The 18217-nt window shown below is 37.3% G+C and overlaps 1 protein-coding gene across 4 annotated transcripts in view; it reads left to right on the top strand.

Annotated features, from left to right (window-relative positions):
* LOC113529484 (Kv channel-interacting protein 1) overlaps nucleotides 1–18217 on the top strand; it is a 43696-nt gene extending 25479 nt beyond the window's left edge. For 3 of the 4 annotated variants that reach the window (XM_026918702.3, XM_026918701.3, XM_053237175.1), the window contains 7 exons: nucleotides 9088–9212; nucleotides 10229–10298; nucleotides 10405–10475; nucleotides 12607–12714; nucleotides 12849–12953; nucleotides 13130–13192; nucleotides 14462–18217. In XM_026918702.3, the coding sequence (XP_026774503.1) occupies nucleotides 9088–9212; nucleotides 10229–10298; nucleotides 10405–10475; nucleotides 12607–12714; nucleotides 12849–12953; nucleotides 13130–13192; nucleotides 14462–14509 (590 nt within the window). In that variant the 3' untranslated portion in view covers nucleotides 14510–18217. Of the gene's footprint in view, nucleotides 1–1485; nucleotides 1691–9087; nucleotides 9213–10228; nucleotides 10299–10404; nucleotides 10476–12606; nucleotides 12715–12848; nucleotides 12954–13129; nucleotides 13193–14461 lie in introns of those variants that run through there. The other variant, XM_026918703.3, reaches the window with a different exon arrangement.

The following is an 18217-nucleotide window of genomic DNA, read 5'->3' as shown; positions in this document are numbered from 1 at the left end:
CAAATAATGAAAGCTCAGAGCTATCAGTTTAGCTTTGTATATAAATGCAAGCAAAATAAGTCTGTATTGAATCTGATATGCAAATGAAATTAGTATATTAATATCCAAATCACTTATAATGTACAATTCAGACTTTGGACAGCAGTTGTTTTTTTGGGGATGTCACTAAAGTAAACATGACCCTGGCACAGAGTTTGACTGTTCAGGTGTCCCCAGCTAGCCTTAATAGTCAAACAGTATGAAATCCATTGTGTTGGTTTACACAGCTGGTAGCATTTTCTGACGATGCAATTCTTTCCATCTTTTGCCATGACCATTTAAAAAAAAAGGCAGTATAACTTTTCTTTGTCTCATGGCTTTTACATGAACACACGCAAGAGAACTAGATTTGAAGATGGTGCTGTGAGCATTGTCAGCATGTCAAAGTTCAATATTTCTAGCATGGTGAGCCATATGGCATTTATGGCCATCAAGTCATCAGCTGGAATTATATTTCGAAGAAGTAAGTCCCCAGATCCCATACCTCCTAGCGGATAATGCATCAGTGAGCAAATCTCATTGAAATTAATAGGGGCTAATGTTAATGACTCAAGTAGTGATTACTAAAGTATGTGTTGAGAGAGAAAGTTGACTGCTACTACTGTTTTTAGCTGTTTGATGTCTATACTCTATTTTTGTATCTTCATCATATTGCCAAAACTAAAGAAGCAGGCTGATAGATGAAATTTGTGGTGGGGAAATGTTGTGTACTGTTGATTTATCGCTTTGAATTTCCTCATGTTCCTGTAGATTAAGTCTTTAAATGAAGTAAAACAGAGCACTTTCAGTCATTTTCATGTCAATTCCATGCACCATCAGCTCATTACATGTAAATATGTTAAACTAGCTGATTTATAGTAGAAAATGTCAAAATTTCACAGTGTGAAGGGTTTGCCCAGACTGCCACACACTTGTGGTAAGAGGAAAATTGATCCCTGTACATTTTATTGTCAAACTAAAGACAAGTTTTTTGACTTGTTCGATTTGATCAATCTAATATTCCAGTGCAAGGCATATTACATGGAACTACTGAGGAAAGTCATTTTCCATCTTGCTTTTTTTTTTTAAATCTTAAATAGAAATTAAAGCCTTGAGCCATTGCACACATTTGCCAAAACATATTTTTTCTCTTTCTCTCACATTTTTGCCTCTTATGCCTTATTTCTCATTATGTTTCTTAACTACACTTCTGCCCTGTGTTTCTTTCTTCCACTCTTTCTGTTTCTGTTTCATTAGGTATTAGAAGTTGTAGGCTCCTTATATGTATTCTTATGTTAGTGTGTGTGGCAAGTTTGGCATGCTTATATAAGCTGCGAGTGTGTGTGATGAAGTGGCTCTCTGATCCTGATTCACACTGCATGACGCCAGCACTCAACAAGAAGTAGAGAGAGTGAGAGAGAGAGAGAGAGAGAGAGAGGGAGGGGAGACTGAAGGGAGGGGGTGCAAAGAAGTGGGGAGCAAAGTGAGGAAGAGAAACGTCAAGCGGAGGGAAGAAAGGATGAGGGAAAGACGGAGAGAGGGACACAGTAAGTGAGTGAAGCACATGTGACGGAGTGACATTCACTCAGACACGCTTGTTTCCACGGCGACAACATGGGAGCAGTGGTTGGCACACTGACCATGCAGACCAAACAGAGGCGACCATCCAAAGGTAGGGTAGACACACACACACACACACACACACACACACACACAGACAAACAACACAGCAGTGTCCCACATACACGAACCCTGCTTTTAGATTACTATCTACAGAACCATGAACATACAAGAGCACGCATACACATATGGAAAAGGACATGGAAAAGGACTGACACACACACACACACACACACACACACAAACATAGCGTCCTATGCACATGAAAACCACATTTAGTCTACTATCCACATAATACATATACAACCTTGCACAGACATAGAAACAAACCAAAACACACACACTCACGCGCCGCCTCTTTCTTTTCCATACTTACGCAACAAGTAGATTTCTATAAGCTTCAGTGGCTGTTGTGAATCTGCCATGTGCTGAATCTTCAGCCATCAGTCTTACACACCCACCCACAGATACACACACTTTTCAACAGCATGGAGTGAAAGTGTCTTATTGTGTGTGTGTGTGTGTGTGTGTGTGTGTATGTGTGTGTGTGTGCGTGCTTCATGTGTGTTAATGTATGATGTCTGAAGTGCACATGCTTTGGGTGTTTATCACTCTACTCACACACTCTCTTCCTGCTTGTTACCGTGGAAGAGCTGTTGTCATGGCAACATGGATATGGCACTGTTGGGGTGTATGCGCACATATGTGCATGTGTGTGTTGCTTTGTGTGCTTGTTGTTGTCAGGGATCTAGACTGTTGTTATGAAAAATGTAGATGAAAAATCAATTAGAAATTTGTATTTGTAGTCAGACACACACACCCACACACACACACACACACACACACACACTCGTAGATGGAGAGAGAGAGAAAAAAGCAATGTGAGATCAGGAACAGGAAAAATCACCTGTTGATCTCTTTATTCTAATTCTTCTTCTTCTTCCGTCTCTCTCTCTCTCTAAACGTATACAGCATCACTCACTCTCTATCGGCTATCTCTGTGTGAAGCCTGTATTACATGGATGAAAAAAATACCTAAAGCAGTCACACACGTATACAGTATATTATCACCAACACACACTTTTTCACCATGCTATCTATCATGATGGCATTTGGTGTTGAAGAGCGGGTATGTATGTTTGAGCTTGTGCTCTTCTGCCCAGTTTCACACAGCCTGATCCGAGGAAAACATGCAGGAACCTAAAAGGAAACAGCTTCATATGAGCATGAGAATGAAGACACTGAAGACTAATATGCAGTGAGACATACTGTACATATACAAACACTTCATAAACTACTTAATTAATTAAGGTCATACTAATTTTTTCCATATTGAATACTAAATATCTTAATGTGTCAGTTCCATAAAAAGTGTTTTAGACAACATAAGCACTAGATTATGTATATGAATATACAATTTTGAAACAGGGCCTTCATTTACATATTGCAACCTGATTGGCTCATACTGTATATTTTACATTGTAGAAACACTTACCTGTCACTTCTTCAAAAATAACTCAGATTTTCTAAATCATGCAGCATTCAAACTGTATTTTTCAGGCATACATGGCATTGTTTACATTCACCATTACAGTACAGGATGTGATGTAGAATAAATCCCATACAGAATATATTTTGTGCATTTACAATTTCCATTGATCACCAACATCTTGTGATTGTCTAACAAATAACACATCCCTCATCCTGGACTGTGCTATTCGTCTGACAAACAATTTTGTCTTCAGAATAAATAGCCGACAACTAATTTATTTCTGAATCTTTACAATTTCCAGAAATGTCACTAATTATTGTCACTCAAATTATTGTCACTAATGTTAGAAAACAGGCACCTCAGATAGTGTCAGTACATTGTAGGATAAATAATTCTCTCATCCTTTTTCTTAGTGATATATCACTTCAGTTCACACATGAGCTCTCTTAATCATTTCCCAGGAATTGAAATATGTCTCATCCTGGTTGATTTTTCTGTCAACGTTGCTTTCACATTTAACCCCCTCCCCATTCATTATTGCTAAATCATTAAAAAACATGTTCGATAAAGTTTAGGATTATTTTTGAAATATTCAGGTTTGAGTAGTCATAAGGTCCCTTTAAATATATATACACTACCAGGTCAAAAGTTTGTATATATATATATATATATATATATATATATATATATATATATATATATATATATATATATATATATATATATATATATATATATATAATATGTAAAAGACAGATTGAAACAGTTTATACCCTGTGTGTATGCTTTTACTTAAATATATTAGTTTTTACTTAAAATTTAATTCTTTTCCCAAACTAGTAGTTTTCACTTAGAACTTAATAGAAGCAGCGAGGAGCTTGGTATTCATATTCATTATTATTCTAAATTACTGTAAAATGAACAAAACCCTTGACTGGCAGGGTATATATCCTCAGGACCCTTTTAATCTCTGGAATAAATCTATATTTTGGAAAATGGTTTGCAGTAATACATGCGAGGCTTCAAACAATGATTGAGTAGTTGGCATGTTGGCGAGACTTCCTGCTAAATATCACTCATCTAATTAGCACATGTTACTGCCTGTGTGTGATCAACATGTCCTGCTGAAACTGAGAAGCTGGCCTTTGGCTAATTACACTAGCTGTCTGCTTTGATATGACTGCATGTCTGTAAGACTAGCTAGTCATTTCCGATCAAATCATGAGGTATTACTGTGAAAAAACATGCCTAAGCAATAGGAAGATGAAAGCAGTGATGTGTTCAAGAGGAAAATAATGGTCTTGTCAGCACACTGTGATGGATGTGGCCAGTCTACAGGGCTTTGTTTGCTGTGTGCCAGTTTGTTGCTGTTTTTGTATTGAGCTATATGTTATGGTGTTTTTGATGTGTGTGTGTGTGTGTGTGTGTGTGCATGTGTGTGTTATCTGGTTGTTGCAAAAAGTTTTGAGATTTGTCAATTGCTTCAGGCTTGTTCTATTTTTTTCCTGCATCTTTTATGTATTAGTGATGAAATATAAGTGTGTGTGGTTTTGTGTGCATGTGTGCTCATGGTCTCTCCAGCAGTGGCTTTTTCTCTGGTGAATATTTCACATCTTCAATCACCACCCACTCTGTGCCTCCAGCTACTTAATCTCCCTCGTTCTTTTTCTTTTTCCCTCTCCCATTTCTCCTTCTCTCATTCTCTTGCCACTGTTTTCCATTTTCTCCCATCTTTTTGCCTTCATATTACCTTCGGCTAAAATTCCTTTTAAACTGTATCTCTATTCCTCTCTTTCAACCTTTCCATTTCTATCTTTTCCATCCCCCCTCCTCACTTGCTCTCACACTCTCAGAGCCTGAGTTTGTTTTTGTGAAAGTGCTTATTAAGTCCGTCTTGTAGGACAAACTTAATGGGACTGTTTTGTGTGTGTGCGTGTGTGTGGGCGGTCAGCGTGTTGGACAGCTCTTTTTTGCTGTCGTAATGTACTATGAATGTGTGTGTGTGATTCATTGCAATCACCGGCCTTATCTGGGAAGCTCAGAGGTTGTTTTATTCCTGAGTGATGTATTTATTCAGTCTTTTACTCCGCTTCCTGACATGAGTCACGCAGGACGTTCTGTATGGGTGAGGGATGTGGTGGATGTCAGTGTGTGTAGGTGGTCTTTATGAGTGAGTATTTCTCTGGTGATAGACTATAGAAGTCCTACAGAACTCCATCTGGACAAACTTCATTATGCACAGTGAAGAATGAAGAGTGTAAATCACTACTTCAGTATGCACAACTCTGTGATATTAACTTCTTTGATATAAAAGATCAATTCTGATATACAAGAGTGATTTTGATATAAAAGAGAAATTTCAAATCAAATTCTGACACTAAAAGTATCATAATTTCTGGATCAAAGGTCACTTTGAAATAGTAAATGCAGTCTAAGCAGTCTGCTTAGAAAGAATAAACAAAATACAGGTTATGTCAATCTTTGTATATTAATGATATATATTAAGTTGCATTAATGCATAAGGCATTTTGCCTCAATATCTGCTGCACAATTACCATTTTCATACTTGATAAAAAGCAACTTAACTACAGCTGTGTAATATCTCTTAATTGCCAGCTTTTCCATTTTACTGAGTGTGTCCTGATTGCCAGTATTAATAGTTAGTGTGTAGGGGATGATTCATTTTGTATTTCTGCAAATTTATTATTTTTTTAAAGTAATTTACTCCAGTTTATGCATTGATTTACTAAAGGTTTAATGAATAAGCAATTTGGAGCATTCCTACCTAAAGGTGGAAAATACAGAGTAGTGTTTATACAAGTAGATTAATTTTTCACCTGTAATGTGATTTACTAAGCCTGAAAGTCATTTCGATACCAGCAATTCTATGTGCAAATTAATACGGCCAAAGGGCATGCATTAAATTTGCAGAAGACCATTTCTACCAGTTGAAGACAAAATTGTATCATTCATTAGGTTTTAATATTGAATTCACAGAGATTATGCCTTAGTAAAATAATCAGAAACTTTTTCAAGATAATGATGACTTATTGCCACAGTAAAACTGGTTTCAAGTTATTCAACTCACATTGCCTTTTTTGCCAACATTTAGCAACAGAGCCTTTAACATGTATGATTTCACTTGATTTTAGTTAGTTTTAATTCTTGTATTCAAAGAAACAGTCAAACATGGAATATTCAGAAGACATGAGACTATAACACACTGTATGTCAATTTGCTGTATAAGACACAGCGTTCGTAAAGTGGTGTCTACAAAGCCAGGAGGTCACCAATATTTTGTGGACAGAGGTGGAAGTCACAATGAACCATGGTTATTGCTGTACTTATTTATATAATCATAAGCCTAATTGACTGGTAACTGACTTGAGTGGTTTTAATCTAAACCTTAATAACACATATAAACATATATACTGTATGACATTTATCTATAACATTGAAAGGGGTCCTTGGCTGCAAAAGCTTTGAGAACAGTAAAACAACAACAACAACAACAACAACAACAACAAAAACATTTATTCAGAAAATCAGTGGAGGTGTTCTTCTTTAGAGGTCATGTTTAGTTAAAAGGCTGTGAGAAGCAGCTGATCAATAAAACACCATGTAACTGATTTCACACTGCAGGCATGATGTGATCCAAATGGTAATTACATCTCTGTGTGTGTGTGTGTGTGTGTGTGTGTGTGTGTGTGTGTGTGTGTGTGGGTGGGTGGGTGAGTGGGTGGTAATATCAATCTATAATATGCCAGTAAAGCTTTTTTTTACAAAAACATTTCATGAGATACCTACAGAAACAATGCAAATATAGCAGTAGTGAATATTAAATGTATTCCTGAGAACTCACTGGAGAGGCATTTGTATGAGTCAACTCTGTAGTGTGATGCATCGATTATGATAATTCAGATTATGCAAAGTAAACACTTGAGATGCAGGATTACTACAGGATAAATAATGCTGGAGAGAGAGACAATGAGAGAGAGAGAGAGAGAGAGAGAGAGAGAGGAGGAAAGTGATTGACTGAGCTGGAAGGTGTGTATAATAAGCCCCTTATTATCTGAACTGCCTATGTGAAGGATTAATGCTAGCAGTGATATAATTTATAATAACTAGTGCTCAGAGAATTCATTTAATAATGAAAATTGTTTATGTTCTTTGGTTCTTTGGATGCTAACTTATTTTCTGTCCAGGAAAACAATAAGATCCTTTTAAATGAATTTTTCCATTTTATACATTTTATTTTTTAAATGAAATTTATAAATACAAGTTCCTTAATTATTATAAGGAAGCAAATCAGTCCCCTGTCTCGCTTATTTGACAAAACGTAAGCAGGAAGGTCAAGGCTTCAGGTTGAATCTTGGCTAGGAAAAGAGTGCTGCTGGGATTTTAAGGCCACATGAGCTTAACATGGTGTATTAGGACAGATGTTCCCTCTATTTTTTTTTTCTTTGATGAGCAAAGCCTATTTCTATTGGGCAGACCCCAACAGATGATTTAACAGGTGATTATCAGAGGTGCTCACAGCTAATGTAGCTTTTTGTTGTTGGGACTGAATTTGGGTGGCAGTGGGTCTGTTTCTGCTTTGATGCGCATTCCCGTTTGGGCTTTCAAAAATAAGAAAAATACAATGCTCTTATGAGAATCAAGTGTACCTGTAGCTGGTCCAAACTGCACTGCAATCATCTGTCAGTTACACCAATTGACTAACACATTTTTGTGTCATCATTCTGCCCAGATGGTATTTATTTCTGCAGGGGAGCATCATCAGAAGTGTGTGAATGCATAGCTTTTGTGCAGCTTAGATAGAACAGTGGACTGTGGCAACAGGGGCGTTGTCGAGGAAGTGGGTTGAACCGGCAGGTAACGCATGATGATTCTTACCTGTGTGTGATCATGGCGAGTTGACTTCTGCGAGTTTTGTTTGTCTTTTAGGGGACCGTGAACCAGAGAGAGAGAGAGAGCTGAGCAGAACTCTGTTTTTGTGTGTGGGCATGTGTGTGTCTGCTAGTGAATGCTGTAATGCTGAAAAGCACTCGCAGAATAAATTAAAATAAAAGGTGCATGAAGCTTTGTGAAGAGTTGCCTGTCTTCCAAGTCCTCCTTCCCACCCATACATGCCAGGGTTTGTTAAGGTTTGTTCCTCGCCAGCCTCCACCAGCTCTCTCTTGCTCTCTGGTTCACGCCCCTCTGAAAGACAAACAAAACTCACATAAGTCAACTTGCCGTGATCACACACAGGTGAGAATCATCATGTATTGCATGCTGGTTCAACCCGCCTCTTCTCTGTCTGCAGCTGACACTCAACCACGCCCCTGCTGCCACATGGACATTTTACTTTTACATCCAAATGAAACTCCTCTATTAAGCATTAAACGCTATTAAACAATGTGTTATGTGTGTGTGTGTGTGTGTGTGTGTGTGCGAGTGTGAGCGTGTTCTGTATTGATCAGAATGACACTAGTCTATTAGCTTGTACACAGTGTCAGCAGTCAGTCTTCCTTCAGGCACTGTGACATTACATGAGCAGCAGTTTATTAAGATCTCATAGGAAGCGCAGATTAGCCCTCGCCCTTCAATCTGGGTAGCTGTTGTGTGATTGAGAAGATTCAGCATGCTGATACACACTCTCAGACACTTCTCTCACTCCAGCGAGGGAAAAGAGACATAAATCCACAACATTGCTGTTAAAAGCAGAACAGCTTTTATATGTGAGCATAGATAAGCTTCAGTTATGTCATGTCATCCGATATTCAGCCCAGACTACCACTCTCCAGCCATGTTGCATAGATGAGGCATAAAAAAAAGCAGCAGGGACGCTCTGCGAGAGTTCACGTTACATCAATGACAATGCGTGTCCTTGTTTTCTTTCTTCTAATGACTCATATACTTCATCTCTATGTTTCTCCCCTCTCATTTTATGTATTCTCTGTCCCTCTCTGTAGATAAGGTGGATGATGATTTGGAGATGACAATGGTGTGTCATCGTCCAGAGGGTTTGGATCAGCTGGAAGCTCAGACCAACTTCAGCAAGAGAGAACTGCAAGAGCTCTACAGAGGGTTTAAAAATGTACGTGTTGCACACACATACAATACTTACACAATAAAATCATTCTTGTTCATCAAGGTGTTTCTAGACTTATTATTATTAATTATTAATTCATTTTTATCTGTCATTATTCATTTAATTAATAAGCAATTTAGAAAAATAATGGGCTTTTTATGTTATGTTTGTTTTTATGTTGAAATTCATTAGATTTAATTCAGATTATTTGCCTTAAAACAAGATCTTGGTGACTGTGGAATATTTTTATAGTAGCTCAATTAATACCACCCGCAGACATGCTTTTCCACCCACAACCTTTTTTTCCCAAAACTAGTCCAATTTGGTGTAAAAAAAAAAAAAAACTGGCATCTCTGCCAGGAATGCAGCTCAGTCACTTCAGCACTTGACACAGACTTCAACTCCTCGTTGTGTTATACAGCACCAAATCTTTTGCCATAATTGAATGGCTAGTCTTCTTTGTCTTCATTCATGGATTTGTTTTGCATTGCTTTCTTTCAAGTCATTAATAAGAAATGACTAATTAAATTCATGTGAGTAATTGAAATAAATAACCTGTTTAAACTGGACAGCGTAAAGCCTATCAATTGAGGTTCACATTGATGAGTCTCCTTATACATCATAAATTTACACAAACATAGGAGCTCTTATAGGATAGACATTTTTTTTTCAAATTAACTGGATTTTCATGAATACTACATTTCTTGTGTAAATGTTCTTGCAAATTATTTATAAAAATTTGTTTTCCTCATTTGATGAAGGAGGCCCATTATTACCACATAATACATTTGGCTAATTTCATAGTTTCTGGCTTATGCTGACATTTTTCTGGCCAAGACATAAGCTCTGCACTCAGCCATAAGACAGTTGCAGGTGTTAGAGCATTTTAAATACTTTCCTTTAATTTCAGTTTCTTTGTACATTTTGAACTACTAAGTTTACCAACCTCATTTAGGTTCTAAACATGGCAGGTTCTGTGTATTTCCTTTCTAGTTCTTGATCTTTGCTTTCTTTGTTCTTAGGAATGCCCTAGTGGGGTTGTTAATGAAGAGACATTTAAACAGATTTACTCACAGTTCTTTCCTCAGGGGGGTAAGTCTATATGTGCATGCTAGAAAGTGAGATTTAATGTACATGTTCGTGTGTGTGTGTGTGTGTACGTGTATTCTCCTAACAGAGTCTCTTCTGTTTTCTATAGATGCCAGTACATATGCTCACTACCTGTTTAATGCCTTCGACTCTGGCCACAACGGCTCCATCAAGTTCGAGGTGATCCTCTCTGTCACTCTGCATGCATCACTCTCTCTATTCTTCTCATCATCCTCATTCAGTCTGTTACCTCCTTTTAGTTATTCTATTTCTCAGTGTGACTCACATCTATTTTCTCCTAACATCTATTTAATCTATTTTCATGCCAGGTTGAGCATACACCAATTTTTTTCACATTATCATTCAGTTGCTATTTACATGGTCAGTAATGGAAGTGCTTGTGCTGATGTGATGACCCTCTCTTTCTCAAATGTGAAGCTAAAACATAATTTCAAGGCCGGAGAATTGATTAGAAGATACTAAGCCATAGAAATTTCAACAAAAAACCCTCAGTAAGGTCAACAAAGGTGCAATGTTTCAACTTTTAAATAATATTTTGGTGTAAAGAGCTCACATACATTTAGTGGCTTATCAAAAAGTCAGAAAAAACCCTTATAATTCTAAGGTTTTGATTTTCTTTTAAAAAATTGGCTTAAAATTTCTTACAATCAGCTTTTATGGATTTGCACTACTAATGTCACCCCACTACAATATAAACAGACTAGTTCATTCAACCACCAATGCATAACCACTGACTGCATTATTTTATCTGTAAGAAATGAGAACAAACAACTCATTTAAGGCTACTAAATGTAAATCAGACAGTTACAGATGGGATATCAGGAAGTAGTCAATCTACACTATATGGACAAAAGTATGTGGACACCTGACCATTACACCCATATAAGGTTCTTCCCCAAACTGCTGCCACAAATAAGAAAGCACAAAATTGTATAGAATGTCTCTGTATGCTGTAGCATTACAATTTCCCTTCACTGGAACTAAGAGGCCCAAACCTGTTCCAGCATGACAATGCCCCTGTGCACAAGTGAGGTCCATGAAGACATGGTTTGCCAAGGTTTGAGTGGAAGAACTTGAATGGCTTGCACAGAGCCCTGACCTCAACCCCACTGAACACGGTAGGGATGAACTGGAATTGATGAATTGTGACTGAATGAGCAAATCCCCACAGCCACGCTCCAGAATCTCGTGGAAACCTTCTCAGAAGAGTGGAGGTCATTATAACAGCAAAGGGAGGGATGTTCGAAAAGCACATGTGGGTGTGATGGTCAGGTGTCCTCAAACATTTTGCCATATAGTGTACATGCCACTCTAAACAACCACAAGAGTCCATGAAAAGACTTATGTAGGATATGACAGCAAAACATTTCTACTAGAAAAGATATAAATTAATCTGTAAGTTAAATACATTGAATTCACATAGAATTGGCTATCAGTTAACCCCTCAATATACACATAAAATTCTACATGACTATACATAAATGCAGAAAGGACATTGTTCATATCACACTCTCCAGTGTCACCCAAATGAGGATGGATTCCCTTTTGAGTCTGGTTCCTCTCAAGGTTTCTTCCTCATATCATCTAAGGGAGTTTTTCCTTGCCACAGTTGCCTCAGTCGCCTCAGGCTTGCTCACTAGGGATAATTTTGTCTAACATCTAGGACTGTTTGCATGTTTCTGTTTGCATGTTTTTTTGTTTCTTATGTTCTATAAAGCTGCTTTGAGACAATGTTCATTGTTAAAAGCACTATACAAATAAAATTGAATTTAATTGAATTAAACTGCCTCACAGCTCTAGGGTTTGGTTTGAACCTGAGCTCAGGTTACTGTCAATGTGGAGTTTTACAAGTTCTCTCCATGTCTTCATGGGCTTCTTCTGGGTTCTCTGGTTTCCTATAAAGGTGGATTGGCTACTCTAAATTTCCCCTAGGTGTGAATGAGTGTGTCTGCGCATGGTGCCCTGCGAAGGATTGGCGTCCCACCCCGGGTGTATTCCCACCTCATGCACAGTGATCCCGGGATAGGCTGGAGATCCACTGCAACCCTGGCCAGGCTAAAGCAGTTACAGAAGATGAATAAATGAATGAATGAATTCACTCATGTCTTAACATGCACCACCGCCATGATCTTAGGCCTTATTTTTGCACTTGCATCATCATCACAAAAATAGGGCCCAATTTTTGTCAACAGTGTGGGTCTAAATGAGACACTCTTTCTTGCCACATTCTGTAGTTGCACAGTGTAAACTTTCCGTCTTTCTGTATCTCTCTGTCACTGCTTGTATCCAGGACTTTGTTACAGCTCTGTCCATCTTGTTAAGAGGTTCTACACAGGAGAAGTTGCAGTGGACTTTCAATCTGTATGACATCAACAGAGATGGCTACATTAACAAGGAGGTGTGTGTGTGTGTGTGTGTGTGTGTGTGTGCATTGGGGTGTGGGGGGTTATGTCTGCATATTTGATTACTATAACCACCACTGTGTTCACATACATCTACAGCTGACCTGTGACTATGTGTTCTGCTGTACAGGAGATGATGGACATTGTGAGCGCTATTTATGACATGATGGGGAAATATACGTACCCTGCTCTGAAGATAGACACACCCAAACAGCATGTGGATGCTTTCTTTCAGGTAAGAAACTGTTTATAATTGTTAATCAGATTATGTAGAAGGTCTTCCTTTTTTTTTTTTAATACATATGTGTGTATAGATAGATAAAGATGCAAATATGGTTATACATAAATTAGATTTTATTTAAATTAATAAGTTCTCAGTTGTAGAATGATCATTTTTATTTTCCCCTGCAGAAAATGGACAAAAACAGAGATGGAGTCGTCACTCTTGATGAATTCATTCTATCCTGTCAAGAGGTATCTACATCATTCCTCCTACTTCTGACCACTTTTCTTTTCTTTTGGTTTTTATCATTCCTTGTATGCACTGCCCTCTAGTGGCAAACACAGTTCACTGTAACAAAAAATATTCACCATGCTTTTCAGGTTTTTAACATACGCATGTCCACCTTTCACTATTTTCCCTTAGGGAATCCTTTTTTTTCATCTTATACCTTTTTCAGCTCACCTAAAGGTTCTTAGATGATTCCTTTGGAGAGCCTATGGGTGGGTTCAACATCCAGTGGCTATAAACAGCCTGCGCCATCTTTATTGATGTCAGATATTTTTCTATCTTTAATCTGACCTTGAAACCAAAATTCAGGATAAATCTAATGTTGCTGTAGGTTTTGTAGGTTTTAAATTTTTATGTGAATGTAAGTTGTTTTTCATAAGAATTATCGAATTTGTCTGACATGATTAACCTTGATTTCTGGCTTTACATTGCAAAAACCAGCAATGGCAGTAAGGGTCTGTAGACAGGAGCACAACTAAGCCAAAATACATTTCTATCTAATTTAATTTCCTTTTTTAGAGCAGCAAACAGTGCTGGAAATGTGAATTACCTGTTATTACCAACTTACTGAAGCTGGTAATAAATGTATGTTAAAGCATGGTATCATTAGCTATGTTCAAATGACAAATGGAAACTTTGTTCCTTTATTCACCAAGTTTTAATTACATTTCAATGCTGTCGAAGTAAAGTTCGTTCATACTGAAAAAAATATCTGCTCCATGCTAAAAGAAGCAACTCAAACACTCGTGAAACCTCTTCCAAGTTGTAAGCGGAAATGCAAAATGAAATTTTCATTTTGAAACTGTTAAACAGTGTTACTTGTACAATTGATTACTTTATCTACTGTTTAGCCAATTACTAGCGGCCAAAGCTATATGATATCAGCTAGGTATTGCTGTGCAGCTAAGCTAGCTTGGTAGCTGGATGTTTAACCAACATAGCTAACATAGTTAAAGTCGGTCAACACTGCTTGTAACACATAGTTTAAAATACTTCTTAATATAATATTGTTCCATGTGGAAAACCTGCTCTTTTCTAGCTAGCTGTTTTCCAGAAATGTTATGTTTAATGTTGACCTGACAACCTCATATAGATGCGAGTCCTATGTGATTGGTTGAAATAAAAGAGTTTCTTGATTAAACGTAACTTCCTTGTCAGCGCAGAGATTCTGTTTCTGTCTGAATTTGAATTGACTGATGTTTGCATCCCTCTCTGTTTTTTTTTTTTTGCAGGATGACAACATCATGAGATCTTTGCAGCTCTTTGAAAATGTGATCTAAAAGGAGTGCAGGATTGAAGGAGGAGACACAGACAGAAAGCAAAGTAAAGAAGACTGAATTTTTCAGGAAAGTTTACAGCTACTATGTTCAAAAAGGAGAGTGAGAAGAAGATACACCATCTCGTGCCCTTCATATAACCATGGAAATCTGTAGCTTCCTGTAGCTGGACATCTGTTCTACACTGCTATGTGCATAGCAACACTATGTGCTTAGCATGGTAATATTTTTTTTTTGGATTGTTGTCCAGCAAAACTGATCCATAACCTTTTGAAACCAGCCTTGTTCTTGTTTCTCTTCATAGCCACATGTGCTCCACATGTTTCAAGCTTGCAAATTTGCAACATTTGCCAATTCGTATGAAAAGTTACAGAGGTTAAAGTTAGGTGTAGGTTAAAGTCGTAGCTTTTCATACGACTTTGGTTTTTCCTTATAAATGGAAAAAAATATTACCAGATTGTCATTTCTTGTTGTTTTATGAGATCAGGCTCATGCGCTTTATGTTCCAGCTGATCAGTTAACACTTAAAATGGAGTGCTTTGTTCAGTTTATTTATATATGTACTGGTTCTCTGATGTTTGTGAATATTACACTGTTGGAAAGCACAGTCTAATGACCTATTTATTAATGTTGTAGAAAATAAGGAGATGGATAAATAAGTGAAACTCAACCAAAGGATGACTAAGGCATCAGTGCTTGTAAATGGTTAGAGGAAAGAGTTAAAATATTATTGTAATTGTTGCTCGATGCTCTTCCACATAGAACCAGCCTACACAACCAAATGGACAGGCTAGATTAAAGTTGTGAAAGATGTAGTAAATTTAAATCTAAATGCAAAGGCTTCCTGATTATAATGTATCTTAACATTTTAATACTCTACAGCATAGCGATTGCTTAACCCTACAACAGTTTCTATATCAGAGAGACTTTCCATTCAGAAAATAATCCGTCAATTATCCAAAACCCTTAAGGAGAGTAAAGAGGCAAATATAATTATTATAGCCTTAAAGCTTAATACCAAGTACCAGAGTTTTTCAATCAAACATTAAAAATAGCAAAGTAAATTACAGGCCTGGTGTAACTGCTTATAACCTAAATATTCTATCTTCACTGTTTGTGACTGCTATTCAGCTTTTTTCCTCTGCACCAAGCACATGTTATTAGCTTGGCACACGTTTTGTCAGCAGTCAGCGTGTTCTTGGATGTTTCTCCCTATTCTATACCGTCTCAAAAATAACTCTTGTAGTCTTGTGAAAAAGGATTGCTGTTCGACGTTTCTGCACTGATCCTTGCTCGAAAATGCTGAACCTGGTCTGTCTGTGTTTATCTGTGTGTATTCGTGCTGCAGTGTGACTGTGTTATTTATGCATTGGTGCTTGTTTATTTGTCCAGACACGTTTGTCTCCAGATTGGTCTGTCTATCTGTCTGTCTGTCTATCTATCTGTCATTGTGTTTGATGTTCTCAGCATGAGGGGAGGACATTTTATAAGGTGTCATGTGATATTTGACAGACGGGTTTTGCATCACTGTGTGCTTTTTATACTGTTTGCCATCACTACATTACATTGGTTGTGCTCATAGTACATGTTATTTTATTGCGAGAAAGCTGTGAATTACCAAAAGTTGGTACTGTTTAATAAGCATATAGCCATATAACCATTTATCCACACACTGTGATATGGAAGAGCAGAGAGCGAGAGAGAGAGAGAGAGAGAGAGAGAGAGAAGCTAAGAGAAGGTTACTTGGGATAAGTAAGCCATTATTTATGTTCAAGGCTGCTGAATTTCATAAACACAGCAATCATTCAATAGGTACTGCAAATGCAGCTAGTTCCTAGGATACTGCTAGTATATATATATAAATTAATAAAAAATGGCATTTAGTAAAATATAAATAATAATGTAGCTATAATTACTTACTATATGCTTAGAGGCTTTCAGTATTCAGTATGAAATAGCAGGAACAGCCACTTTAAAAAGAACACCTGTACACCTATTCATTCATACAATTATCCAATCAGCCATTCATGTGGCAGGACAATCTCACCAAAAATGAACAGATGAAGAATGAAAAGACATTACCTTTTGTTTTTCCATTGGTCAATTGTCCAGTTTCGGTGAGCCCGTGCCCACTGCAACCTCAGATTCCTGTTTTTGGCTCTCAGGAGTGGAACCTGATGTGGTCTTCTGTTGTTGTAGCCCATCTGCCTCAAGATTTGACATGTTTACTCTGTTTACAAACTCAGTATTTTGTAAACTCTATGACTGGATTGTCTGAAAATGCCATGAGGTCAGCACTTTCCGAAATACTCTTTCCGTTGGCACCAACAACCATGCCATTGTCAAAGACACTGAGATCACATTTTTCTCATTCTGATATTTGATGTGAACATTAACTGACTCTTGACCTGTATCTGCATGGATCTATGCATTATGCTGCTGCCACATAATTAGCCAGTTGATAATTGCATGAATGGGCAAGAGTGCAGGTGTTCCTAATAAAGTGGTGAGTGTATAGGCTACATCAGACTAGTTCTAAACAAATGGCTAGATCTAAAGTTATGGTTAGGTAACAATTACTGGTATTTCATACCCTATTTTTATTGCTAATAATGGATTATATATGAAGTCAATCATTTTGCCAAACACTGAAAGACTACTTTACTAGCAAAGAGTGCTAAAAATGCAATTAGCTATCTAATTAGGTTAAGGCAAGCATGTTTCCAACTCAACCTATTAATTTTCAAATGATTTGTAGAAAGCCATGATTTTGTATGGAACTAAAAGTATGACAAACCTCCACAAGTGTAATGCAGATTTTGTAACTGTAATTTTCGATTTGTAATTGTGAGTTCTACATGCAATTTTTTTTCTTTTCTTTTTTTTTTAATAATTGGAGTTCAGCATTGCTACATGTCTGTCATTAAAAGCAGTCTTGTTTTTAATTTGTTAGGAACAATGACCTCTACACTTACAAAGAGTGGTTTGGGTTTTTCCTTGCTAACCTGTATTTGCAGGTTTTTATTAGAGACCTGGCAGAGTACAGCAGCTGGACTCACATGGCCAGATGCCCTCTGGTGGTCATTTGCAGTCATTTTAGTTTAATTTGCAAAATATCCTGATTTGCAATTAGTATTTTGTACTATTACAAATAGTGACTTACAGACTGAAAAATCTAATTACAAAATGTTCTCTACACATTTGTGGACTTTTGTCAGAATTTAATCTCAGTTTTACTTTAACTGAACTTTTCATAATCTGTAATTTAATCTCCTCAATTCTGTAGTGAATTTGGACCTGGTCCAGACATTGTGCCTGGACTGTGTTGAGGCAACCAAACTGGAAACTACCAAAACCTGATGTATCTTATGTATGTGATGATAAAGATGTTTTCTTTGAGAAAAACTGCACAGTACTCATGCAGCCATATGTATCTCTACTCACTGTGATGAGAATCAGCAGCGAGAGGAAGAGGAAGCACCTCTTACACCATGCACCATATGCACCTCTCCATGCATTATTTTCATATTCAGTATTGTGGATTATAATTTATGCACAACTGATGCAACAATCAGTTGCTGGGCTTAGCTGTTTTTCTGAAACCATTTTTTTTCATTGTACAGCAAGCTGAAGCAAACAGACAGATGGACAGACAGACAAACAGACAGACAGAGAAGCAGGCAGACAGAGACAGGAAACACTTTCTTGTTG

This window comes from Pangasianodon hypophthalmus, chromosome 9, assembly GCF_027358585.1.
Source record: "Pangasianodon hypophthalmus isolate fPanHyp1 chromosome 9, fPanHyp1.pri, whole genome shotgun sequence".
NCBI classification, from domain to species: Eukaryota; Metazoa; Chordata; class Actinopteri; order Siluriformes; family Pangasiidae; genus Pangasianodon; species Pangasianodon hypophthalmus.
This window is presented reverse-complemented; position numbering and strand designations above follow the sequence as displayed.